Raw genomic sequence first — 27,333 nt, forward strand, 5'->3', positions numbered from 1 at the left:
CCAAACAATAAAATGATAAATATCCAAAACGTGGTTCAAAATAGCTGACACTTGAACTGGGTAACAGTGTGACATAGAAAAAGATGCCCTAACTTGATGATAAGTGATCCACCACTAGAGAGTCAAAAGGCTTACCAGAACGATTGAACCCAAATAGGTATAGCAATAGGTCAATCAGGCTTGTAGGGCTACACACCTAAGTAGAACTGTCACAATGGACACAACCTCCAGCCAGAAGACCAACCAACAGTGGACCTCAATGGGGTAGATATTAGACAGAAAACCACATGGATTGTTTCTTAGTCCTTCCTTTATTTCTTAGAAAGCTTCAGGAAATCTCTGGTATACAGACAGACAGAGAAACCAGTAAGACGCAGGAAGGCGTTGATTTTTCACACTATTTAAAAGGGCTGATCGAATGCTGGTTTTCTAGCAGGATCATTCGACATTAGGCAGGCTTCTGTTGAACAAAGGAGGTACACACAGACCAAAAATCAGCCTCTTCCTGCTTATACAGCCCGCTTCCTCTTTCTTGTCTGGTCATTAGCTTAGACTTATGACATCATGCACAGCTCTCTCTCTCTCACTCTTGTGAGAGTTTGTCAGGAAGGGAGGGGGGATGAGTCATAAGAGGGCCAATAAGAGCTGCAGGGCTGCAGAGCTGGAGGCCTGCCCCTGTGTGCCTGTGTAAACCCAGGAAGTTAACAGGCAGCAGCTTCAGCTGCCCACAGTTAAAATGGATGCAGCCAGACTTAGTGGAGGGAGATCTCTGCAGCATATTTGGCAAGTGCAGAATCACAGTATATATAAAATAATATGCAAAGTGGTTGGAGGGAAGCTTCAGAATGGCAAAGATGTTTTTAATACTAATTATGTGAGCAGACTGCAGTTCCTCTTTAAGATGTGTGGGAATACCTAGAATAAAAAAAAAAAAAGGGAGGTGGATATAGAGATGAAAATACTGCTGGAGGGCACAAGCCTTGTAGGAACTATAGGTGAACATCACTTTATAGTAATATATGTCTTGTCACATTCATGTAAGCAGTAAGTAAACTGTTTAACGTTAACTTAGCTCAGTAGTACTGGTTGATCCTTATATTCTCATGTATGTTGGGATTCACTTGCTAAATGATTTTCAGTACGTTTGCAACGCACAGTTAACATGCAAGACATTGTTATCCTTGGATCTTTTCAGCTCTTATGTAGGTTTTTGTTGCGTTCTCTTGGAACATTATGCATAAATTGTTATTAAAACACTGATGTTAAAAAGAAGAAAAAGCACAAGGTTAAAAGATGTTGACAATATGGCTGAACCATTATTGAAATTTACTGCCCTCGTTTCTAAATCATCCGAGTCCGGTATTTCACAGAACATCCCAGTCCAACCTTCAAAGCACCGACATTCAAATTTACGCTTCATGTACAGGACATCTTCTTTTCCATGGTGACCAGTTACATAATGCCCTTTACCATTAAAATGGGATTTTATTTTAAAATTGTTTGGATTCAAATGTAAATATGTTGCTGAATTCTGTTTCTTTCTTACACACCTCCCATTTTTTCCACATATAACTGCACTGCAAAGTTTAGCAGCAGAAGTTACATTGACGATGTAGTGTCCAAAATCTCCATCAATGTAGTTCTTCAATTTGTTGCAGCTGTCCTGAAGGAAAGAAATACAATATAAGGTTAGGTTTTGTCCTTATTGCTGTGTGTCCTTTGAAGCAGGTCTTGACATTAGGGTTGCACTGATACCGATACTGGTATCGGTGCTGATACTAGGCATTTGCATGGGTATAGTACTTTTGCAAATGCACTGATACCCGAAACTGATACCTTCTAGCTCAGTTCTTTCAGCTGTCAGCGGGATTTCCCCCTCTAACAGCTTAAATGTAAAGAAAAGAATGCCGAAAATTATTGGTTGTTAAGGAGCAGGGCCACCACGTCCTTAGCAACCAATGACATTTCATCTGTCCATGGGATTGCCCTCCCCGCCACCTCCTCCCCTCTAGCTAGCTGTCACCCTCCTGGCCTGAAGGATAGCGAGAGCAGCGCTATTTAAGTGCAGTGTGCAAGCAATTTAATGTATAAAAGGTAAGAAATACACTCACAAGGTTACAAAGATTTCCAGCATAAATGATGAATGTGGTGTTCATCTACACTACTCTAGTGTGGTAGCCGCTGGTGTGTCGGTGGCAAGAGGTCTGGGGGCGCTCGTGGCTCCCATCACTTCCTAGTAAACTTGGAGACACTCAGGTGCACTGATGACGTCACTTCTGGGTATATCATTAGTGCCCCTGAGTGTTTACAAGGAATCCCTGGAAGGCACAAGCGCCCCAGACCTCTGGCCACCACACACCAGTGGCTACCACCTGAGAGTAGAGCAGATGAACACCACATTCATCATTTATGCTGGAATTGTTTTTACTTTGCAAGTGTATTTCTTACCTTTTATACATTAAATTGCAGGCATGCTCTAGATCAGCCTTTCTCAACCATTTCAGTATAGAGGAACCCTTGAAATAGTTCCCTGGTCTCGGGGGAACCCCTGCTAAAAATTAGAAATCTACAACTCATGATACATTAGTTTGATGGTCAGTGGGAAGAATGGTCCTTACACTTGTGGTCATTGGGAAGAACTACCTCCTTACAGATAGCTAAAAAGATCAATGGTGCGAGTGGGAACTTATCCAAGAGGCAGAAATTACCCAATGCTAAAGGAATCCCTAGCAACCTCTGGAGGAACCCTAGGGTTCCACGGAACCCTGGTTGAGAATCACTGTCCTAAACGGTACAGGATTATGAGATGCTTTCCTAATAAGTACTGTAAATCTTATTCTAGGCTTACCTATAGGTACAAACATTAGAACAGCCTTTCTCAACCTTTTCAACATGGGGGACCTTTGAAATAACTTTCCAGTCTCAGGGAACCCCTGCTATTAATGACTATATCTACAACTCATGATACATTACCGTGATGTCAGTGGGAAGAATGCTCTTTACATTGGTGGTCATTGGGAAGAATTACCCCCTTACAAATAGCTAAAAATATCAATGGTGTCAGTGGGAACTTATCTGAGAGGCAGAAACTGGTCATTGCTCAAGGAACCCCTGGCAACCTCTGGAGAAACCCTAAGGTTCCATGGAACCCCGGTTGAGAAACCCTGCTCTAGATAGATGGTGCTGCTCTGTTTGTCCTTTGTATTCCCAAAGTCCCTTCTAGATCCCCAACCCTGCCCTCACTTACCCTCCTACCCCCCCACCCTGTCCTCAACCCAGCCTCACCTAACTCCCTAACCCCCAGCCTCCCAAACCACCCCTCTACCTACTCTTCCCAAGCGATAGGTATCAGTAATTGGTATCAGCGAGTATCGTACTCATATTCAGTGTTTAAAAAATGGCATTGGTGCATCCCTAGTTGATTAGACATTAAAGCCCTGTCTACACAATCAGAATATTGTACAAAAAAATCGCGCTTTAGACACCATTGTTCAATAATCTGATCGTTGGTACACAGCTGGCATCCAAAATTTTCCGAAGGGACAAACACAAAAATACAAATAATTTTTATTCTGCCATATGAGAATTTTCAGACTTTAATAACCTATTCATTTTCTATATAGAGATTATCACCCCAAAAAAACCCCCCCCAAAAAAACGGGCGATAATTTGTCCAATAATCTCATTGTATGTACTAGGCTGAACTTATTAGGTTTAATGAGTAGCTCCAGTGACGTCTACTTTAGGGCTTTTCCACATCCAGCAGTCTAATGCAGGCCATACACGGTCGAATTTCGAACGAATTTTCTTTTCAAAATCAGAAAATTCGTTTTTTTTGTGATCCGATGATGCCACCATTGATTTTCGAAATTCGGCCGACCAAGCCTTCAATTTCACCTCATGTTGCTACAGAAAAGAATTTTCTTGGCTGGAAATCTTCTTTTCTCTCCGTACATTTTCTTTTATCTCCGTACATTTTCTTTTATCTCCGTACATTTTCTTACGTTTCTCGCACGATTCTCCCATCATTGATTAGAAAATCGTTCGTTTTTCTAAAAATTTCCAACATGTCCGATTCCTCAAATTTTATTTCTGCACGAAAATCGGCTGTTGCTGCAGCCCACTAATGGTGCGAAATTCATACGAAAATTCTTAGATACGATTTTCGAAAGAAAATTCTTTCGAAATTCGAACCGTGTATGGCCGGCATTACCTTTCCCAGTGGCAGTCACACTTTCTTAACTCTTGTAGCTCAGGAGGACAACAGCCTGTGGAACTTTAGGCCACACTTCTGACAGTACTCTGTTGGTGCTATGATCAATAAAAGACTTAAGCCTGGTACACACTACTATTTTTTTTTTTCAGTCAACCCAAAGGGCTGACTGAAAAAAAACTGAAGTGCTCGGGAGGAACTGCCGTACTAACAATCTGATGTTAGTACAGCAATCTCCCCTGTTGAGCTATTGTGTTCTGAAAGGGGGTCTGCCCCCCTGCCAGAACTCCCCACTCAGCGCTTTCAGCAATTGGCTGAGAGTATTGATTAGATGCCGAGCGGCAGACCTTTTTTCGGTCAATGCTCCTTTGACAGAAATCGGACCAGCTGCAGTACTCACAGGCCGCATATCAGCTGATTTCTATTGAACTATCTGATGCCACCCCACATTCAGCCCGTGTGTACTAGGCTTAACAATGGCACAGGAATTGCCAGACCCTGCTTGAGTTTAAACTGAGCATAGATTTACTACTTACCGGTGTGCTGGAATAATCACTGCCTCCCCACAGCACTATTCCAGCTACTCCTAATGCTGCACTTTCTCCAATTGTGTTAATTAAGTCGATCTGAAAATGTGAAAACACATTAGAAATGTTATCATTTAGTATATTATTAACTGCAAATACCATTGAGGAGCTTGTATGATGAGGACATTCATAGGATTTACATGTAGACAAGAGTTACCTTGGTTGGTGAAGGTGTATCAAGAAGAGTTTTAAAGGGGGAACAGAAAAGAAAGGAAATTGAGTAAAATAAGTGATAAAGAGGCAGCCATTGCTGACCTTTTGGAAATACAAATTTCCTTTCTGTCTTTGTCTGCCATACCTTTTGGGGTCAATAACCCAGAACAAGAGTAAAGGCAGCTGAGTAAGAGCACCGTAAGAACTGAGCATACTGTATGTTTGTTGTCTGTTGTCAGAAAATGTGTAGCGAATAGGTGACCCCGATGCATACATTTATTATATTGTACATTTGTATGTGGGATTTGGACTCAAACATTTTTTTGGGGGGTGATTTAAGTAAGTGCTTGGGTGTAACTTCAATTTTTTAAATATACTTTTTACCAAACTTTTTCCCCCCAGTAGACTTGGTCATGGATCAATTTGTAACTTAATACCCTTTTTCTTTGTTCTTATAATATATTGTTTTTGGAACCAAGCAGGGGGTGAATGAGATGTGTATCTCTGTATGTATATATACACTATATTACCAAAAGTATTGAGACGCCTGCCTTTACACACACATGAACTTTAACCGCTTGCCGACCGCCCCATGTATATTTGCAAAGGCAGAATGGCGCGGCTGGGCAATTGAGCGTAGCTGTACGTCCCTTTGGAATTCCCGCCAATAGTGGCGCGCGCGCAGCTGCCCCTGGCACATGCGCGCCCCCATCGCGTTCTCCGTGATCGCGCCCACGGGTCCTGCAGACTCGATGTCCGTCGGTCTCCCGGCGATCGTGTCACGGAGAGGTAGAACGGGGAGATGCTTTTGTAAACTAAGCATTCCCCCGTTCTGCCTATTGACAGGACAGTGATCAACTGGAATTCCCGCCAATAGTGGCGCGCGCGCAGCTGCCCCTGGCACATGCACGCCCCCATCGCGTTCTCCGTGATCGCGCCCACGGGTCCTGCAGACTCGATGTCCGTCGGTCTCCCGGCGATCGTGTCACGGAGAGGTAGAATGGGGAGATGCTTTTGTAAACTAAGCATTTCCCCGTTCTGCCTATTGACAGGACAGTGATCAACTGCTGTCTGTCATCAAAAGCAGCGATCAATGTCCTGTGTGTTCAAGCCTAGCCCTAGCCTCACAGTTAGAATCACTTCCTAGGACACACTTAACCCCTTCACCGCCCCCTAGTGGTTGACCCCTTCACTGCCAGTGTAATTTACACACATTTCATTGAGTAGCCAAATCCTCCAGGGCTGAAGTGGTTAATGGCATCGCAGGCTTAGTCCGTGGGGTTCAATATTGAGTTGGCCCACCCTTTGCAGCTATAACAGCTTTAACTTTTCTGGGAAGGCTGTTCACAAGGTTTAGGAGTGTGTCTATGGGAATGTATGACCATTCTTCCAGAAGCGCATTTGTGAGATCAGACACTGATGTTGGACGAGAAGGCCTGGCTGGCAGTTTCTGCTCTAATTCATCCCAAATGTGTTCTATTGAGTTGAGGTCAGGACTTTGTGCAGGCCAGTCAAGTTCCTCCACCCCAAACTCGCTCATCCATGTCTTTATGGACCTTGCTTTGTGCACTGGTGCACAGTCATGTTGGAACAGGATGGGGCCATCCCCAAACTGTTCCCACAAAGTTGGGAGCATGAAATCGTCCAAAATGTCTTGGTATGCTGATGCCTTAAGAGTTCCCTTCACTGGAACTAAGGGGCCAAGCCCATAATCCCCCCTCCACCAAATGATTTGGAGTACACAAAGCAAAGCTCCAAGCAGGTTGCTATGGGGGTACCCAAGCCGAGTCACAGCTCCCTGTGTCCATTCAGACACAGAGCCCTGACCCGGCTCCACCCCCTCTCTCCCCTGATTGACTAGCTGACTTTGACAGCAATGGGCACCAATGGACTGCGGTGTCTCAGCCAATGAGGAAGGAGAATGTCAGACAGCTGAGATACTCGTAGACATCGCTGAACAGAGAGGGACCTCAGGTAATTGTTAGGGGGGCTGAGGGGGGCTGCTGCATACAGAAGGCTTTTTATCTTAATGCATAGAATGCATTAAGATAAACAAAAACTTCTGCCTTTACAACCGCTTAAAAGCAGAAATAAACTTACATTTTAAGAAACTGCTGGCAGGTAGAGTTTTTGTGACAAAAAAGACTCTATTGGACTCCTCTGCCGCTCTTGGATGTGATGTCATTGAAGCCCAGCCATTCAAGTGGCCGAATAGATGGAACCCTGAAGAATGACTGGGAGAAGATGGCAGTGCCCCTGGCCAGCAAGAACGCTCGCAGTGCCGTAGGGCATCATTTGATAGGTAAGCCTGTCATAATACTATGGCATACACCTCCTGGGGGCCCATTTATTTAAAAAAAAATGTGTAGAATAATTCCACTTTAAATAATTCTTCTTTTGGTTGTCACTGTATTCTTCCTCACTGTTCCGGTTACAAGTCATAATTTTGGATTTCCTACCCCACTTTTAGTCCTGATGACAGGTCACTAGGATAAATACAGAGCATAAATCCTCCCTGTGTGGACACACACAGAATAACAACACCTTACGGGGGTTCTAACCCTGTGCTAATCTAAAATTAAGAAATGTTTTGGATTCAGATGCACATTAAGAAACATATTGGTGTCTTCTCTTCACCCCAATCTGTTTAAGCAGGGGAAGAGCTGAAGTAGACTGATAAGGTTATCCTACAGATTACTCTGCTTTCTTGTCCTGTTAGCACCTTCCAAGTCAATACATTTGCATACAACATATCAAGTAAGGGAATTCCTCTTTTAAAAGAGAAACTGTAATGTAAAAAAATAGAAAAACATACTGTACACACGCACTTAGATGGTTGCAGCATCAATCTGCTGCTGCAGCCCCCTGCCAGTTCTACACAGAGAAAGGAGTGATCAACAACCTCTGATTGCTCAGTTCTCAGGTCCACTCTGAACAAAGCGTGGTGATTGCCAGTCACTTTTCTATGCTCTGCCCCTGAGCGCTGGGCTGGGAAGAGGGTGGAAGAGGATGAGCCAGCTTCCTGTCAGGCATCAGAGTGGATCTCGATTGTCAGGTTCCCTGTAGAACCTGGACCAGCTCTGTTACATCAGCCGACAACAGACTTTAGTCCACTGTCAGCTGAACCTGGGTTACAGGAGTGCAGAATTACCTGTACTACTGTGAGCCACAGGAGAAGTATGGCCAAAAGAGTGTGGGGCTATACTGTGCCTTTAAACAGTTGTCTCTACAGGTGTACCCAATATAGGACTTTTCTGCTGGTCACTAGGCAAAAATAGAGTAAAATTATCCCTAGGAAACACGAAAACAATAAAAATCTGACAATGCTGATAACCATTCCCAGCTAAATTCAAAACTAAAAAAAGGTTTTACCTTAAAGTGGTCATAAAGGTAGAAGGTTTTTTTTATCTTAATGCATTCTTTGCATTAAGATAAAAAGTCTTCTGTGTGCAGCAGCCCCCCACGGCCCCCCTAATACTTACCTGAGCCATCTCAATCCAGCGATGTTGCATGAGAGACTCGGCTGTCCGAGACTCTCCCTCCTAATTGGCTGAGACAGCAGTGAAGCGCCATTGGCTCCTGCTGCTGTCAATCAAAGTCAGTGAGCCAATGAGGAGAGAGGGGGAGAGGCCAGGCCTTGGCTCCATGTCTGAATGGACACAGGGAGCTGTGGCTTGGGTGCCCCCATAGCAAGCTGCTTGCTGTGGGGGCACTCAACAGGATGGAGGGGCCAGGAATGCTGGTGGGGGATGAAAGAAAAGGAGGATCTGGGCTGCTCTCTGCAAAACCACTGCACAGAGCAGGTAAGTATGACATGTTTATTATTTTTAACAAAAAACAAGACTTTAGTATCACTTTAAAGTTTTGCTCTAAAGTTAAAATTTTTTCACCTTAATACATTCCCTTAATGCATTGTGCAACCCAAAACACTTACTTGTCGTTGATTAACCACTGTCATAGGCACCATCTCTTCTCTCCCCTTTTTGTGGGAGACCGAGGTAGTAGTGGGAGCCATTGGCTCCTGCTGCTGTCAGTCAAATCCTTTGAGGAGGCGGGGGGGGGGGGGGGCATGGCCAAGCCAAGTTGTGTGTATCTGTATTAAAAAATCTGTTTTAAAAAAACAGTCTTTCAAACATTAGTAGCTCTTAAGAAGTTCATATGTAAATAAAGATAAAAAGTTCCACTTGTGTTTTAATTATACAAAGCAGGGTGTGGGGGTAGTGGCTGATCCGTTCTTACAAAATGTTGAACACCAAATCTTTGCAGATCAAAATCCCAGATAAATCCTTTACCACATTGCTGCTATGGGAATCCCCTGAAGGTAATTCACTTACCGGAAGGTAAAGGGTTAACAGCGTGCCTTTTACTGGTTTGGTATCAGCGGACTCTGTTTAATTCACTCAAATATGGCTGGATCCGTGGATGGATGTTTGGATGGCTGTCAGGGCACTCTGCATGCTTCCAGGGCGCCCTCTGACGAAAGCATTGGGGAAACGCGTGTCATGGCATGACCACAACTGACCACATGCATGACCACGCCGTTGATCTTCTGTGATACCTTACCCGGGAATACCGCTCTTAGCGGTAATAAGGTATATCGGGACTCAGCGATTTAGTACGGAGATATGATACATGCTTATACTATTTTTGATCTATATGGGATCACTTTGTTTTTTTAAATAAAATTATTTTAATTTACTGGATTACACTATGAGCACTTCTGTTTCTTCGCTCGTCATAAGCTAAATTTAGATGGAAGCATGCAGATTGTGCTGACAGCCATCCAAACATCCATCCACGGATCCAGCCCTATTTGAGTGAATTAAACAGAGTCCGCTGATACAAAACCAGTGAAAGGCACGCTGTTAACCCATTACCTTCCGGTAAGTGAATTACCAACAGGGGATTCCCATAGACACAATGTGGAGAAGGATTTATCTAGGATTTTGATCTGCAGAGATTTGGTGTTCAACATTTTGTACGAATGGATCAGCTACCTGCTTTGTATAATTAAAACACAAGAGGAACTTTTTATCTTTATTTACATATGAACTTCTTAAGTGCTACTAATGTTTGAAAGACTTTTGTTTTTTTAAACATATTTTTGGATACAGTTCATATTTTTTTATAGTAGCAGCTTTAATATTTTATAATTTTTGCATGAGCACTGAGGGAGAAATACCTTGCATCTGTTTATTTCTCATTGTTTGTTCAAGTTGTGTTTATCTATAGATGCATACAGTTCGGCTTGGGAGCGAAACTGCATGTGTGCCCCTCGAGCACCTGGCTTGCTATGGGGACACATGGAGAAAAGGAGAAGTGAACAGCAGGGAACTTCAAAAGAGAAGGTAAGGGACTACTCTGTGCAATACCATTTTTTAAAATGTTTAAACATGTTTTATTTAGGAGATTAATTTACCATACAGACTAGCTCGAGCACTTAACAAATGCATATGCTTAAAGACATTAAGTCCAGCAAGATTCAGAAGTTTACAGTAAAGAAGAGAACATGATATGCTAGCAGGACACAAGGAACAGTACAATCTTGCCAGTGTAATCATCCATGGGAAAGAAAAAGCGGCTAACTGCATAAAAGTTTTAGGGAACCTCATGTCCTTAGTTTTACTTTAAAGGGATTGGGAGTAGGGCTGAAAGGATTAATCGATATTATTGATAATAATCGATAATGAAAATCGTTGTCAGTGATTTTCATTATCGATTAGTTGGACCTTCCTTCTTGCTAGTCTGTTAGAATCCTCCTTTATACAATGCGGTGCCGCCACCGTATTCTCATGAGAATACGGTGGTGCTCATGTGACCAGGTACATCCGCGTCGCACATCCGCACCTCTCCTCCTCGCTGACGTCAGCTCCCCCCTGATATTGTCAGCCCAACACGCTGCTACCTCGAGGGAATAGACAGAGAGAGGAGAGAAGCAGCCGTGAGAGCTGAACTGCACCTGTGTGAAGTGATAAGGTAGCGGCTAATGGTTATACAGAATACTCAGTCAGTACAGTACATTCATTTCTGTGATGGCAAGTGCCTCATGATCCAAGGTATTTCTGCCCCATCATTGGTGTTCTGAGGGGGAGGGTGGAATAGTGCCCCATCATTGGTTTTCCTGGGGGGGAATAGTGCCCCATTGGTGTTCCTGGGTGGGGAGGGGGGATAGTGCCCCATTGGTGTTCCTGGGAGGGAGAATAGTGCCCCATCATTGGTGTTCCTGGGAGGAATAGTGCCCCATCATTGCTGTTCTTGGGTGGAATAGTACCCCATAATTGGTGTTCCCGGGAGGAATAATGCTTCATCATTGGTATTCCTGGGAGGAATAGTGCCCCATCATTGGTGTTCCTGGGAGGAATAGTGCTGCCCCATCATTGATGTTCCTGGGAGAAATAGTGCCCCGTCATTGATGTTCCTGAGTGGAATAGTACCCCATCATTGGTGTTTCTGGGAGGAATAGTGCCCCATCATTGGTTTATCTGGGAGGGGGGAGAAAAAGTGCCCTATTGGTGTTCCTGGGAGGGGGGAATAGTGCCCTATCATTGGTATCCCCGGGAGGAATAGAGCCCCATCAGTGGTGTTCCTGGGTGGAATAGTACCCCACCATTGGTGTTCCTGGGAGTAATAGTGCCCCCTCACTGGTGTTCCCGGAAGGAATAGTGCCCCATCATTGGTGTTCCCAGGAGGAATAGTGCTGCCCCATCATTGGTGTTCTCAGGAGGAACAGTGCCCCATAATTTTCATTATTACTTTAAATAAACGAAAAAAAATTGCATATCACGTTTTTTTTATGATTTTATCCGATTAATCGATTAATTGAAACAATAATCGGCCAACTAATCGATTATGAAAATAATCGTTAGTTGCAGCCCTAATTGGGAGTTGTTGTGAGGTGGACTTCGGGCCTAATGGGGAATCAGGGAAGAAGGATAAATAGTGGGGGGAGGTATTCAGAAGGCAGACAGGGGTGCAGCCGTATACCAGGGACAAGGGAACACAATGGGATGTTAAAGGTAGGTGACAGGGGTAGACAGAGAAGAGGGAGAAAGAAGAAGAGGAGAAAGAGGAAAAAAACGGTATCCTCTCTCTCCTCCTCATCTTCCCAATTTATAACTTTTTTATTTAAATTAAAAAAAAATTGCCTTTAGAAACACTTTAAGATACACTTGATTGTATACACTCATTCAAATACATGTGAATGAATATAGAGCTGCCATAATTTGTATCTTATATATCATGCCTGGAGTTGAGCTTTTATTTACTGTACAATATTCTACTGTAAATGCAAAATTGATAGATAGATAGATAGATAGGCTGTATATACTGTGTATTTAGTTTACTTACCTCTGACAAGGGATTAAGAGTATATGAGTAAAAAGGTCTTGCATATGCGTAAACTGGCAATACATAGTGTTTACCAGACATTGTAGCAACACGTGTTGCTTCTCTTAAACGATGATGAACAAATTTTTGTGCATTTTTTGTTGATTCAAGAACACTATCTAGATATATGGAAGGGAACAGAGCAGTGCTGTATTTCCACATCCAATGCAGGTTATCATTGCGCTTTACTTCAATATCTGGACATTGTCCTGTATAGGTATCAGGATGTCGCTTATAATCATGATTGTAGCAATCTGGAAATAGATAATAACCCCAAAGGCCATTAGATCGAATTTCTTGACCCAGAAGAACCGTCTCGCTCATAATACTCTTTGCAGCAAAAGTAAATTCTTCTTTGGCTTGTTTCTGTAATAAATTGATAGGCCAGTCTGGATGAAGCATCTTTACCAGCTCAATCGATTTAGTTCTGTAGATGTTTTTCTTGTCCCAGTTTCTATCCCACAGGGGCCTCCAGTTTTCCCAATCTATGACTGCTAAGCCTTGGAAATCTTTATTTGGTAAAAATTTGACAATATCTTCTTTAGCTTTACTGAGGTGTTGTGCAAGACTTTGATTTTGTGGTATCCCACCATTAACAGATATTCCATCATCAGTGACATATGGGTAGTAGCCCAGATGGGAAGGATAAAATATTGTGACATTCTGACCACTCAAGGTTTCATTTGGATTTGCAACTATGTCAAAGACACTGAGATCCAAGTCAATTTTATATCTCTGTTTACATTGCTGCGTGGGTGCATTCCAGATAGCAATAAATGGTTTATCGCGCAATATAGGTGATTTTGCTTTCTTCAACCGTTGACCATTAATGATAGTAATGGTGATGAAAAGAGCCAAACACCATATCAACCACTGAGAAATGAAAATCCTGGAGGACATCTTCGCAAGCTTGAATAAAAAATTTTCTGGGAAATGAAAGAAATTACAAAAACATACGTTTATTGAACGTGACCATATTTTATGCACGCGCCATTAAAAACATAATCCTTTGTTTAGTTAGATATACCTGTGTTACGTATATAGAAATGTACTAGTTTGCTTTTTACTACAGGAGGCAATTTTTATACATATTTCTCCATAATATTTATTTTTATTTCCCTATATGAGGACTAAAAATAAGAATGACACAGAAAGCAATAAAATACCAGATAGGTGTTCTAATCCCTCTCCAATCTATCTAAAAATAAAAACATCCCATACTTCCCATCCTTTACAACCCGTTATCTCCTGGAAAATATAGGACATGTTTAAAGCGTTCTATGGTCACAGCATACAGTATCCTTTTATTTCAGAAATAATAAATATTCAATGTGGATATTAATAGATAATATTACATTTTGAGCATATACTGTATACACTTTAAACTGACGAATCCCCCAAATAATTATAGTGTTAGGTAAATCCTTTTCACTGCATAATCGGTTTTCAGGAAGGAACTCCAGGAATTCCATGTATGGATATTTTATACATAGTTATATTGGTCCAGCTTGGGCCAACCAATGTAACTACATACAGTATCTCACAAAAGTGAGTACACCCCTCACTTTTTTGTAAATATTTTATTATATCTTTTCATGTGACAACACTGAAGAAATTACACTTTGCTACAATGTAAAGTAGTGAGTGTAAAGCTTGTATAACAGTGTACATTTGCTGTCCCTTCAAAATAACACACAGCCATTAATGTCTGAACCGTTGGCAACAAAAGTGGTTACACCCATAAGAGAAAATGTCCAAATTGGGCCCAGTTAGCCTTTTCTCTCTCGGGTGTCATGTGACTCGTTAGTGTTACAAGGTCTCAGATGTGAATGGGGAGCAGGTGTGTTAAATTTGGTGTTATCGCTCTCATACTGGTCACTGGAAGTTCAACATGGCACCTCATAGCAAAGAATTCTTTGAGGATCTGAAAAAAATAATAGTTGCTCTATATAAAGATGGCCTAGGCCAGTGATGGCGAACCTTGGCATCCCACATGTTTTGGAACTACATTTCCCATGATTCTCATGCACTCTGCAGTGTAGTTGAACATCATAGGAAAAGTAGTTCCAAAACATCTGGGGTGTCAAGGTTCGCCATCACAGGCCTAGGCTATAAGAAGATTGCCAAGACCCTGAAACTGAGCTGTAGCACGGCGGCCAAGACCATGCAACGGTTTAACAGGACAGGGTCCACTCAGAACAGGCTTCGCCATGGTCGACCGAAGAAGTTGAGTGCACGTGCTCAGCATCATATCCAGAGGTTGTCTTTGGGAAATAGACATAAAAGTGCTGCCAACATTGCTGCATAGGTTGAAGGGGTGGGGGGTCAGCCTGTCAGTGCTCACACCATACGCTGCACACTGCATCAAATTGGTCTGCTTGGCTGTCTTCCCTGATGGAAGCCTCTTCTAAAGATGATGCACAAGAAAGCCCGCAAACAGTTTGCAGAAGACAAGCAGACTAAGGATATGAATTACTGGAACCATGTCCTGTGGTCTGATGAGACCAAGATAAACTTATTTGGTTCAGATGGTGTCAAGCGTTTGTGGCGGCAAACCAGGTGAGGAGTACAAAGACAAGTGTGTCTTGCCTAAAGTCAAGCATTTTGGTGTCAAGGTCTGGGCTGCATGAGTGCTGCCAACACTGGGGAGCTACAGTTCATTGAGGGAACCATGAATGCCAACATATACTGTGACATACTGAAGCAAAGCATGATCCCCTTCACTTTGGAGACTGGGCCGCAGGGCAGTATTCCAACATGATAACGACCCCAAACACACCTCCAAGACCACCACTCCCTTGCTAAAGAAGCTGAGGGTAAAGATGATGAACTAGCCAAGCATGTTTTCAGAACTAAACCCTATTGAGCATCTGTGGGGCATCCTCAAAGGGAGGGTGGAGGAGCGCAAGGTCTCTAACATCTACCAGCTCTGTGATGTCGTCATGGAGGAGTGGAAGTGGACTCCAGTGACAACCTGTGAAGCTCTGGTGAACTCCAAGCCCAAGATGGTTAAGACAGTGCTGGAAAATAATGATGGCCACACGAAATATTGACACTTTTGCCCAATTTGGACATTTTCACTTAGGGGTGTACTCACTTTTGTTGCCAGTGGTTTAAACATTAATGGCTGTGTGTTGAGTTATTTTGAGGGGACAGAAAATTGACACTGTTGAACAAGCTGTATACTCACTACTTTACATTGTAGCAAAGTGTAATTTCTTCAGTGTTGTCACATAAAAAGATATAATAAAATATTTACAAAAATGTGAGGAGTGTACTCACTTTTGTGAGATACTGTATATATACCTTTCCTCTCCAATTGGGCGCTGCAAAGACGCAGGGAGATGACTTTGCATTCAGTGTGGCTCCTATGCTGAGGGGCCAATCTCCTGTATTCAGAATGCAGCATGCCAGCTGCTCAAAACTTCAGTGATTTCCAGCTTCCAGGGACATCCGCCAGATATGGACTGGACCAATGTAACCATGTATAAAATATCCATGCTTGGAATTCTTCTATAATGCCACACTCTCCAGGCTAAAGTGTGAAAGACAATACAGGCAGCCCCCTGTTACAAATAAGATAAGTTATCTAGATTTATCCTTAAAGAGGAGGGTCGGTTTAAAAAAAAAATTAAAAGTCAGCAGCTGCAAACACTGTAGCTGCTGACTTTTAATAAGCACACTTACCTGTCCAGGGCACCCGCGATGTCGGCCGCCCGAGGCTGACCCGTCCCTCGGGTCTCGGGTCCCGGCGCAGCGATTTTGGCTAAGGGAAACAGGCAGTGGAGCCTTGTGGCTTCACTGCCCGTTTCCTACTGCGCATGCAAGCAAGTGCATGCAAGTCGCGCAGCGCTTTGTGAATGGGGCGCGCTGTGTTCTGGGACACACAGTTCCCAGAACACAGCGCGACCCATTACCCAGAAGATGCCGCGCGGAGGAGAGAAGACAGAAGATCACCGCGGAGGAGGAAGAGGCAGATTAGGACGATGTGCCTAGCAACAAGCATTTCTGGTAAGTTAAAAAAAAAATGTCATTTTTTTCTTTTCAGATTCTTTTCTAAATTTTTATGTCTTTTTTTTTCAGGGTGGCCCTCCACTTTAAGTTGAATTTGTATGTAAGTTGAATCAGGTAAATTTTTTAAGTGTAACTCCAGCCTAAAAACTGTTTTAATGTTTTTTGGATAGCATAGGGGAGGGTTAATGCCCCTGTAATGTTTATTTTGCTGTCTGTCAGCATATTTCACCTAACTTTCTGTCCCTGTGACAAATTGGATTTTGAAATTTTTGGGTTGTTGTGGAAACAAGGATTGCTGATAAAGCTTCAGTGGAGACAGATTTTTTTTCATTATAACTTCCTAAGGGTAGATTTCCTCTAACTTCCTGTTGTCTCCCTCCATTTGTACGTATGAGTCGTGTAAGTCGGATGTATATAACTTGGGGACTGCCTGTACAGGGGTTGTTTGGAAAGAATGAATTCCATAGTATTACAATTTACCAATATAGTAAAGAAAAAAAATGGGCAAGCCTTCCTAGTCCTGCGGTCTCTGCAGGGTAATTAGCTTCAGCCTTTTCAGAGAAAAAATAAGACTATTCATAGAAAATATTTTTTTTTAGTATTGACAGCATTAAAGCGGAGTTCCACCCTTTTTTTTTTACATTTTCCTAGTCCTTGATCAATAATGACAAACATTTGGAGTGAAAAAAAATGTTTTACTTACCCGAAGTGCCCTGTTGCTAGGTGGTGTCTCCTAATCTGCCACTTCCAGGTCTGCGGAGCTCAGCATCACTTCCTCCCTCGCCTGTGCTCTTGGGAAATGCAAGTCATTCCCCAGGAGTCAGTGGGCAGGAGTGTGTTAAAAAATCGCGTTATTTCCCAACAGGAAATTATGCAATTTAAGGCGGATCTATCTAGGTTGCAATAACAACGGGGCTGGACCTTCCTCCGTCACCGCTCGTTGTTATGGCAAATTGATAAACAATTGGCGATACGGCTGCCGGAGCATCGCGCATGCGTGAGATCGAGAGGTGCATGCTGGTTACCCAGCATGCACCTCTCGATATGTTATCCAGGAGGAGGTTGCGAGTGGGCTTCATAAGGCCATACTCATCATAGCAACGGCCAGAAAAGGATCAGATAAACTGTAAGTAAAAAAAAAAAAAATAATAGGATTCCTATCCACTAGCATATACACATATAGTTTATGTGTTTAAATTAATGCAGTGGGAGGGATGCCTGTTAAAAAATATAATAATTGCGGTGACAGGAACTCCACTTTAAAGGAGAAGTCCAACCTGAGCTTGTTTGGCTGGGCTTCTCCTAAGAGTCACGGGAGTGCAATTAATTTTGCACTCCTGTTACCCGTTCTCAGCAGAGAGTGGACCAAAGTCCGCTCTCTGCTGACCTCACTGGAATTAGTCCAGGCACCGAGTCATTGCGACAATAAAGTCTGGATCTGTCAAGTGCCTGGACTGATGCCTGTCCAAGGCTCTCAGCAAGCCGCTGAGAGCCTGAGATGGCCGCTCCCTGCCCCTCCACAGCTCAGCGCTCCAATGAACATGGAGGAGCAGAGAGGAGAGGTGCCGATTGATAGTCAGCAGCTCTCCTCTCGGGGATCTGTGCGAACTGAGCCATCAGCGGTGTTTCATGGTTCTCAGTGTAGAGACGCCGGTGGACAGATGCAGCATGCTGCATCCACCTAGGGAAGTATAAAAGGGGGAAAAAAACATACTTCTCTTTTAACAACTCAATCAATGTAGACTGAATAATTCTATTTATATTAAACTAACTTTTTTTTATGAGATTGAGTGGCAGATGGCTTCAGGCTGCTGTTTTTACTCTAAACCAATGGCAATATGGGTTCTTTACTGGCTACATAAAATTATGAAGTGTATTTGATATAAATTCCCAAATATTTGAATATTTCTACCTGTTGTAGCTTGTTACTCATTTTATACTTTTGTGATGAAGGTCAATATAAATAAGATTATTAACTGATATATGGTGAGCAACCAGAGTTTTCTAGATTCAAAGTCATGCTGTCTACATATAGTTTTATTTAGGCTGGGTTCACACTTTGTGTGGATGCGGCTCACCGCAGGGGTCCAGTGCTTCCCTGTTCTCCATTTCAGGGATGAATCAGGCCCGAATTTTCGGCCTAATTCAGACCTAAAATGGACCCAAAGACTCACAGGACCCCTGTGCAATCTGCTTCACGGCCACCACGGAGATGTGTGAACCAGTCTCCTGTCATGTGAATTGGATGTGGAGAAACCCCCATCCAATTTGCACTAGTGTGAACCCAGCCTTAAACTGTGGGCTGGACAGCATCCTGATCGTTAATACTGCTATTGGAAAAAGTTAAGGTGATCAGGGACACTTTAGATTCCCCTGTGTAGTTTAAAAAGAGGATAAATAACATTGTTTACTAATATGGAAGTTACTGAAGTGTTATAGATAGTCTGGATTCAATAGAAGAAATTTTGCACCAAATCCAAGTTGAGCCATGTGACCATATGAAGTTCTAAATAATGGAGTTGGATGGTTTAATAAGGTCTAAAAATTCCATGGCACTGTCTCCATTGTTATCATGACCTAGCAAGACACCGACCAGCATTTTCCTGATTTTTACGTGGCATAAATCCAGCTTGATGTATAATTGATGCTCTCACTTTCTGTAATATTTTTAGCCACAAGGTTAATAATAATTTGATCCCTCAGTATGAGCCACAATCCTTAAAGCAGAAGTAAACCCATCGATCTAACAGTTTGAAAAACATGCCGGAAATGCTAACTGTCACATTGGTTGTGCTCTCAACCAAACTGGCAAACCATCCAATGGCTGGTGTCATAACTGATCACATGTGCAGCTTCATGGCAGTTAAAGATTAAACGGAGGCCAAGATGGCATCTTCCTTGGCTGAAAATTATAGGAGGGGTTACTTTCACTTTAACCAGTTGCCGACCGCCTCACGCCGATGTACGTCATCAGAATGGCACGGGCAGGCATAAGCACATAAATGTACGTCCTTGCCTTCCCGCGGGTCGGGGGCCCGATCGGGCCCCCGCCCGGTGCCTGCGGCGGTCGGTATTCGTTCGGGAGCGATCCCGGACGAGGGGACGGCCATTCATTCATGGCCACCCCCTCGCGATCGCTCCCGACGAATGAAAATCCCCCCTGACATCACTTCCTCTCCTGTAATGTAAACACAGGAGAGGAAGTGATGTATTCTCTCCTCGTGTCGGTCTTTTTCGTTCCGGCACGGAGGAGAGAGGATCGGTGAGTTGCACCTAACACTACACTAACAGTAGAACACGCCAGGCACACTTTTCACCCCCCTGATCACCCCCCAATCACCCCCCAATCACCCCTGCCCCCCCCAGTCACAGTGACACCAAGTGCATTTTTTTTTTTTTTATTTTTTTTTTTTTTTTTTTGCATTGGTGTCATTTGTGACTGTAATAACTGTTAGGGCAGTTAGGGCTAGCCCCCTTTAGCTCTAGGGTGCCCCCCTAACCCCCCCAATAAAGGTTTAACCCCGTGATCACCCCCCGTCGCCAGTGTCACTAATAAGCGATTTTTTTCTGATCGCTGTATTAGTGTCACAGGTGACGCTAGATAGGCAGGTAAGTATTTGGGTTCGCCGCAGCTTTTTATAGCGTCAGGGACCCCCATATACTACCGCATAGCCCCCTGATTGCCCCCCAGTTAACCCTTTCACCAGTGATCACCATATAACTGTTACAGGTGACGCTGGTTGGTTAGTTATATTTTTTTGTTTCAGGGCACCCGCCATTTATTACCTAATAAAGGTTTAACCCCCTGATCACCCGGCGGGTGATATAAGTTTTTTAGGGTCAGATAAGGCCTGCGTCGCCCCAGCGTCAGGTTAGTGCCAGTACCGCTAACACCCACGCGCAAAGCATACACCTCCCTTAGTAATATAGTATCTGATCAGATATATATTAGCGTTGCCAGCATTTTAGGTTTCCCAAAACGCATTGTTAGCGGGATCAGCCCAGATACCCGCTAGCACCTGCGTTTAGCCCCTCCGCCAAGCCCAGCCCAGCCCACCCAAGTGCAGTATCGATCGATCACTGTCACTTACAAAACACAACACACATAACTGCAGCGTTCGCAGAGTCAGGCTTGATCCCTGCGATCGCTAACAGTTTTTTTTGTAGCGTTTTGAAACAGTCGCTGACAGGCTAGGTGCTTTTTTACCTGTGAGTCTCACTAGTGTACCCCTAAATTTAGAGCCCAAAATGGCAAAGCGAAGGTACACTAGTGATGAGGCCTACACGTTTCTGAGCATGACAGATAGTGAAGAGGACGTCACTCATCTGTCAGATTCAGGCTCAGAATACGATCCTGTAGAGGACAGCGGCTCCATGACAGATAGCTCTGACGACGGAGATGAGGCCGCTGTTAAGAACAGGTGTGCCCAATCCCGTATGTATTCTGTTGTTGAGGTGCAGGAACCGCAGGTCACTCGTATGGAGCAGAGACATACTAGAGCCGCTCAACCTTCTGGTGAACTGGCAAGCACCAGCGGCCTAGTACACCCTGGACCTACATCCAGCACTGCAGTAACACGTGGTGACGTGGCGAGTCCCATAAGTGCAGTTCAAGCTGGCGAGGTGGCAAGCACAAGTAGTGTCCCGCTGCCACCAAGAAGAAGACAAAGACAGGCCCGTCGTACCCATAGTGCCCTTCCTGCAGAATTCGCCAATCCTATTTGGGTGCCCACCACTTCTGCAGAACCCGTACTTCCCCCATTCACTGGCCAACCTGGCATTAACGTGGAAACAGTTGATTTTACGACACTTGACTTTTACTCACTGTTTTTCACCGAAGATCTCTTTAGATCTATTGTGGACCAAACCAATTTGTACGCTGCTCAACACATCGCCACTATTCCCCAGTCCGCCCTTGCCAGACAATGGAAACCAGTTACGGTTTCCGAATTTAAAATCTTTCTGGGCCTCTCCCTCAACATGGGCATAACCAAAAAGAGTGAGTTGCGGTCATATTGGTCCATTGACCCAATTCACCATATGCGCGTGTTCTCTGCTTCCATGTCCAGGGCACGATACGAGATGATTTTGCGGTTCATGCACTTCAGCGACAATGAACTCTGTCGTCCTCGTGGAGACCCTGAGTATGATCGGCTCTACAAAATTCGGCCCCTCATAAACCACTTCAACCAACGTTTTGCAGCCTTGTTTACTCCCGATCAAGTTGTCTGCGTTGATGAGTCCCTGATTAAATTTTCTGGTCGCTTGTCCTTCAAACAATACGTCCCCAACAAGCGTTCCAGATACGGGGTCAAGATGTATAAGCTCTGTGACAGGGCCACAGGCTATACACGTAGTTTCATGGTTTATGAGGGAAGAGATAGTCACGTAGAGCCGGAGAACTGCCCTGACTACATAGGAAGCGCTGGCAAGATAGTGTGGGACATGGTGTCACCCTTATTCGGAAAGGGGTACCACTTGTACGTGGACAATTATTACACAAGCGTGCCACTCTTTAGTCACTTGTTTGATCAGCAGATTGGAGCATGTGGCACCGTGCGACCTAATCGCCGGGGCTTTCCCCAGCGGCTTGTAGAGTCCCGTCTTAGGCTGGGGGAGAGAGCCTGCTTGCGCAGTAATAATTTGCTCGCTATGAAGTGGAGGGATAATAAGAATGTTTTCGTTCTTACCTCCCTTCATGCAGACACGACGGTCCAAATTTCTACGGCGACTGGTGTTGTGGAGAAACCCCTCTGTGTCCACAAATATAACCTTAACATGGGAGGGGTGGACCTCAATGACCAGTTGTTGGCGCCGTATCTAGTTGCCCGTAAGTCCAGACGCTGGTACAAAAAAGTGTCTGTTTATTTATTCCAATTGGCTATACTGAATGCTTATGTACTACACAAAGCTTCAGGACGGACTGGATCCTTCCTCAAATTCCAGGAGGATATCGTCAGAGCCCTTCTGTATCCAGGCGGTGCTCCACCTCACCTTCCCCTACCAGATGCAGTAAGCCGGCTGCATGAGAGGCATTATTCTTATGTCCTCCCGAGTACCCCTACCCAACGAACCCCCCAAAAAAGATGTCGTGTCTGTACCAAGCGCGGATTTAGGCGTGACACCCGTTCTTATTGTCCCCGCTGTCCTGGCAATCCTGGTCTTTGTCAGGGTGAGTGTTTTGAACGCTACCATGAACTAGTTGAGTATTAGCGCAGGGTACAGCATTGCACAAGCTAGGCACACGTTCACAGGGTCTCCCAAGATGCCATCACATTTTGAGAGACCCAAACCGCTGGAACCGTTACAACAGAAAAAGTGTTAAAGTTACAAAAAAAAGTGTTAAAAAAAAAAAAAAAAAAAAGTAAAAAAACCAAAAAAACCAAAAAAAATATAAAATAAAAAAACCAAAAATAGTTGTCGTTTTATTGTTCTCTCTCGCTCTCTATTCTCTCTCTATTGTTCTGCTCCTTTGTACTGTATTCTATTCTGCAATGTTTTATTGTTAACCATTTTTTGTTTTCAGGTACGCCATTCAGCTGTAGCGTGGATTTATTTATCTTGACAGCAACAGCGTTTGCTCCCACGATATGTAAAGCCACGACTCCAGCGCTGTCGGAGGTGATTTCACCACCACAGTTAAAAAAGAGCATATATGCCGAAGCATGGGGGCATAAGGGGTGGAGGATCGATTTTGCTCCTAATGCCGCGTACATACAGTCAAAATTCCGACGGAGGGCTTGCCCGTGGAAAAGTTTGAATGTATGTACGCGGCATAACTTTTTTGCGGGAGGATGCCCCCATGCTTCGGCATATATATATTTTAGGCACAGATTGTGTTAAATGTGTTATTTTTTGCGATTTTTTTTGTATTTGCTTTGCAGGTATGGTAAGTCCTACTGTTATACTGTAATGTTACTTTGTTTTATTGTTAACCATCATTTGCTTAGCAGGTACGCCATTCTGCTGCAGAGCGGATTTATTTATCTTGACAGCAACAGCGTTTGCTCCCACGATACATAAAGCCGCGACTCCAGCACTGTCGGGGGTGATTTCACCACCACAGTTAAAAAAGAGCATATATGCCGAAGCATGGGGGCATACGGGGTGGAGGAACGATCTGCTCCTACCTTTTGCGGGAGGATGCCCCCATGCTTCGGCATATATAAATGGTGCATGTATGCCCACCATTAGAAAGTGGGTGGATGAAGGGTGGTATCTAATGGTGGGCATGCCCACCGATCAATATTTTTTTTTCGTTCAGCCCACAGGCTGCATGAAAAAAAAAATACAATATATGCCCAACCAGTTCCAGCAACATACTGGTATGTTGCGGGACTTTGAGTGCTTATACCAGAATGATGCCTGCAGGTTTAGGTATCATCTTGGTATCATTCTTTTCAGCCAGCGGTCGGCTTTTATGTAAAAGCAATCCTAGTGGCTAATTAGCCTCTAGACTACTTTTACAAGCAGTGGGAGGGAATGTCCCCCCCCCCGCACCATCTTCCATGGTTTTCTCAGGCTCTCCTGTCCCAACAGGGAACCTGAGAATGCAGCCGGTGGTTCCGCCAGCTGACCATAGAGCTGATCAGAGACCAGAATGGCTCCAATCATCTCTATGGCCTAAGACACCGGAAGCTACGAGCATTTCATGACTTAGATTTTGCGGGATGTAAACAGCGCCATTGGGAAATTGGGAAAGCATTTTATCACACCGATCTTGGTGTGGTCAGATGCTTTGAGGACAGAGGAGAGATCTAGGGTCTGATAGACCCTAATTTTTTAAAAAAAGAGTACCTGTCACTACCTATTGCAATCATAGGGGATATTTATATTCCCTGAGATAACAATAAAAATCATAAAAAAATATATATAAATGAAAGGAACAGTTTAAAAAAAAAATAAAAAAGCAAAATAAATAATAAAAAAAAAAAAAAAAAAAAAAACCACCCCTGTCCCCCCCTGCTAAGGCGCAACGCGGAACACAAGCGTTGGTCTGGTGGCATATGTAAACAGCAATTGCACCATGCATGTGAGGTATCACCGCGAAGGTCAGATCGAGGGTACTAATTTTAGCAGTAGACCTCCTCCGTAAATCTAAAGTGGTCACCTGTAAAGGCATTTAAAGGCTTTTAAAAATGTACGTAGTTTGTCGCCGCTGCACGTTTCTGCGCAATTTTAAAGCATGTCGTGTTTGGTATCCATGTACTCGGCCTAAGATCATATTTTTTATTTCATCAAACATTTGGGCAATATAGTGATTTTTAGTGCATTAAAATAAAAAAAAGTGTGTTTTTTCCCCAAAAAATGCGTTTGAAAAATCGCCGCGCAAATACCGTGTGAAAAAAAAATATGAAACACCCACCATTTTAATCGGTAGGGCTTTTGCTTTAAAAAAACACTACATGTTTGGGGGTTCAAAGTAATTTTCTTGCAAAAAAAAATATTTTTTCATGTAAACAAAAAGTGTCAGAAAGGGCTTTTTCTTCAAGTGGTTAGAAGAGTGGGTGATGTGTGACATAAGCTTCTAAATGTTGTGCATAAAATGCCAGGACAGTTCAAAACCCCCCCAAATGACCCCATTTTAGAAAGTAGACACCCCAAGCTATTTGCTGAGAGGCAGGTCGAGTCCATGGAATATTTTATATTTTGACAAAAGTTGTGGAAAAAATACATTATTATTATTTTTTTTTTTTTTTTGCACAAAGTTGTCATTAAATGATATATTGCTCAAACATGCCATGGTTATATGTAAAATTACACCCCAAAATACATTCTGTTGCTTCTCCTGAGTACGGGGATACCACAAGTGTGAGACCTTTTGGGAGCCTAACCGCGTACGGTACCCCAAAATCCAAGCACCACCTTCAGGATTTCTAAGGGTGTAAATTTTAGATTTCATTCCTCACTGCCTATCACAGTTTCGGAGGCCATGGAATGCCCAGATAGCACAAAATCCCCCCAAGTGACCCCATTTTGGAAAGGAGACACCCCAAGCTATTTGCCGAGAGGTATGGTTAGTATTTTGCAGACCTTCATTTTTGTCACAAAGTTTTGAAAATTGAAAAAAAGAAAAAAAATATACATTATTTTTTTTTTTCTTCATTTTCAAAAACAAATGAGAGCTGCAAAATACTCACCATGCCTCTCGGCAAATAGCTTGGGGTGTCTACTTTCCAAAATGGGGTCATTTTGGGGGGTTTTGTGCTATTTTGGCATTTTATGGCCTTCAAAACTGTGATAGGTAGTGAGGTGTAAAATCCAAAATTTACACCCTTAGAAATCCTGAAGGCGGTTCTTGGTTTTCGGGGCCCCGTACGCGACTAGGCTCCCAAAAAGTCCCACACATGTGGTATCCCCGTACTCAGGAGAAGCAGCAGAATTTATTTTGGGGTGTCATTTCACATATGTCCCTGGCATGTGTGAGCAATATATCATTTAGTGACAACTTTGTGAAAAAAAAATAAAAGTTTGTAATTTTCCCGCAACTTGTGGCAAAATATAAAATATTCCATGGACTCAACATGCCTCTCAGCAAATAGCTTGGGGTGTCTACTTTCTAAAATGGGGTCATTTGTGGGGGTTTTGTGCCATCTTGGCATTTTATGGCCTTCAAAACTGTAATAGGTAGTGAGGCGTGAAATCAAAGATTTACGCCCTTAGAAAGCCTGAAGGCGGTTCTTGGCTTTCGGGGCCCCGTACGCACCTAGGCTCCCAAAAAATCCCACACATGTGGTATCCCCGTACTCAGGAGAAGCAGCAGAATTTATTTTGGGGTGTCATTTTACATATGCCCATGGCATGCATGAGCAATATATCATTTAGTGACAACTTTGTGAAAAAAAAAATAAAAAAAAAAAAGTTTGTAAATTTCCCGCAACTTGCGGCAAAATATAAAATATTCCATGGACTCAACATGCCTCTCAGCAAATAGCTTGGGGTGTCTACTTTCTAAAATGGGGTCATTTGTGGGTGTTTTGTGCCATCTTGGCATTTTATGGCCTTCAAAACTGTAATAGGTAGTGAGGCGTGAAATCAAAGATTTACGCCCTTAGAAAGCCTGAAGGCGGTTCTTGGCTTTTGGGGCCCCGTACGCAGCTAGGCTCCCAAAAAGTCCCACATATGTGGTATCCCCGTACTCAGGAGAAGCAGCAGAATTTATTTTGGGGTGTCATTTCACATATGCCCATGGCATGCGTGAGCAATATATCATTTAGTGACAACTTTGTGAAAAAAAAAAATAAAATAAAAAAAGTTTGTAATTTTCCCGCAACTTGCGGCAAAATATAAAATATTCCATGGACTCAACATGCCTCTCAGCAAATAGCTTGGGGTGTCTACTTTCTAAAATGGGGTCATTTGTGGGGGTTTTGTGCCATCTTGGCATTTTATGGCCTTCAAAACTGTAATAGGTAGTGAGGCGTGAAATTAAAAATTTACGGCCTTAGAAAGCCTGAAGGCGGTGCTTGGTTTTCGGGGCCCCGTACGCGGCTAGGCTCCCAAAAAATCCCACACATGTGGTATCCCCGTACTCAGGAGAAGCAGCAGAATTTATTTTGGGGTGTAATTTCACATATGCCCATAGCATGTGTAAGCAATATATCATTTAGTGACAACTTTGTGAAAAATTTATAAAGTTTGTCATTTTCCCGCAACTTGTGGCAAAATATAAAATATTCCATGGACTCAACATGCCTCTCAGCAAATAGCTTGGGGTGTCTACTTTCTAAAATGGGGTCATTTGTGGGGGTTTTGTGCCATCTTGGCATTTTATGGCCTTCAAAACTGTGATAGGTAGTGAGGAGTAAAATGACATATGTATGCCCTTAGAAATCCTGAAGGCGGTGCTTGGCTTTCGGGGCCCCGTACGCGGCTAGGCTTCCAAAAAGTCGACCACATGTGGTATCCCCGTACTCAGGAGAAGCAGCAGAATGTATTTTGGGGTACAATTCCACATATAACCATGGCATGTGTGAGCAA

General features: G+C 43.4%; 1 protein-coding gene across 1 annotated transcript in view; it reads right to left on the reverse strand.

Moving 5' to 3' along the window:
• Positions 1-292: 292 nt before the first annotated feature.
• Positions 293-27,333, reverse strand: part of LOC143963642 (hyaluronidase-1-like) — a 42,045-nt gene continuing 15,004 nt past the window's right edge. Inside the window, exons 2-4 of the mRNA XM_077473329.1 lie at positions 12,301-13,265; positions 4,750-4,839; positions 293-1,663 (exon numbers count right to left, since the gene is read on the reverse strand). Of these exons, the coding sequence (XP_077329455.1) occupies positions 1,232-1,663; positions 4,750-4,839; positions 12,301-13,239 (1,461 nt within the window). The 5' untranslated portion in view covers positions 13,240-13,265 and the 3' untranslated portion in view covers positions 293-1,231. The remainder of the gene's footprint in view (positions 1,664-4,749; positions 4,840-12,300; positions 13,266-27,333) is intronic.

This window comes from Lithobates pipiens, unplaced genomic scaffold, assembly GCF_037356315.1.
Source record: "Lithobates pipiens isolate NorthernLeopardFrog02 unplaced genomic scaffold, aLitPip1_a1.2 Scaffold_8, whole genome shotgun sequence".
Taxonomy (NCBI): Eukaryota; Metazoa; Chordata; class Amphibia; order Anura; family Ranidae; genus Lithobates; species Lithobates pipiens.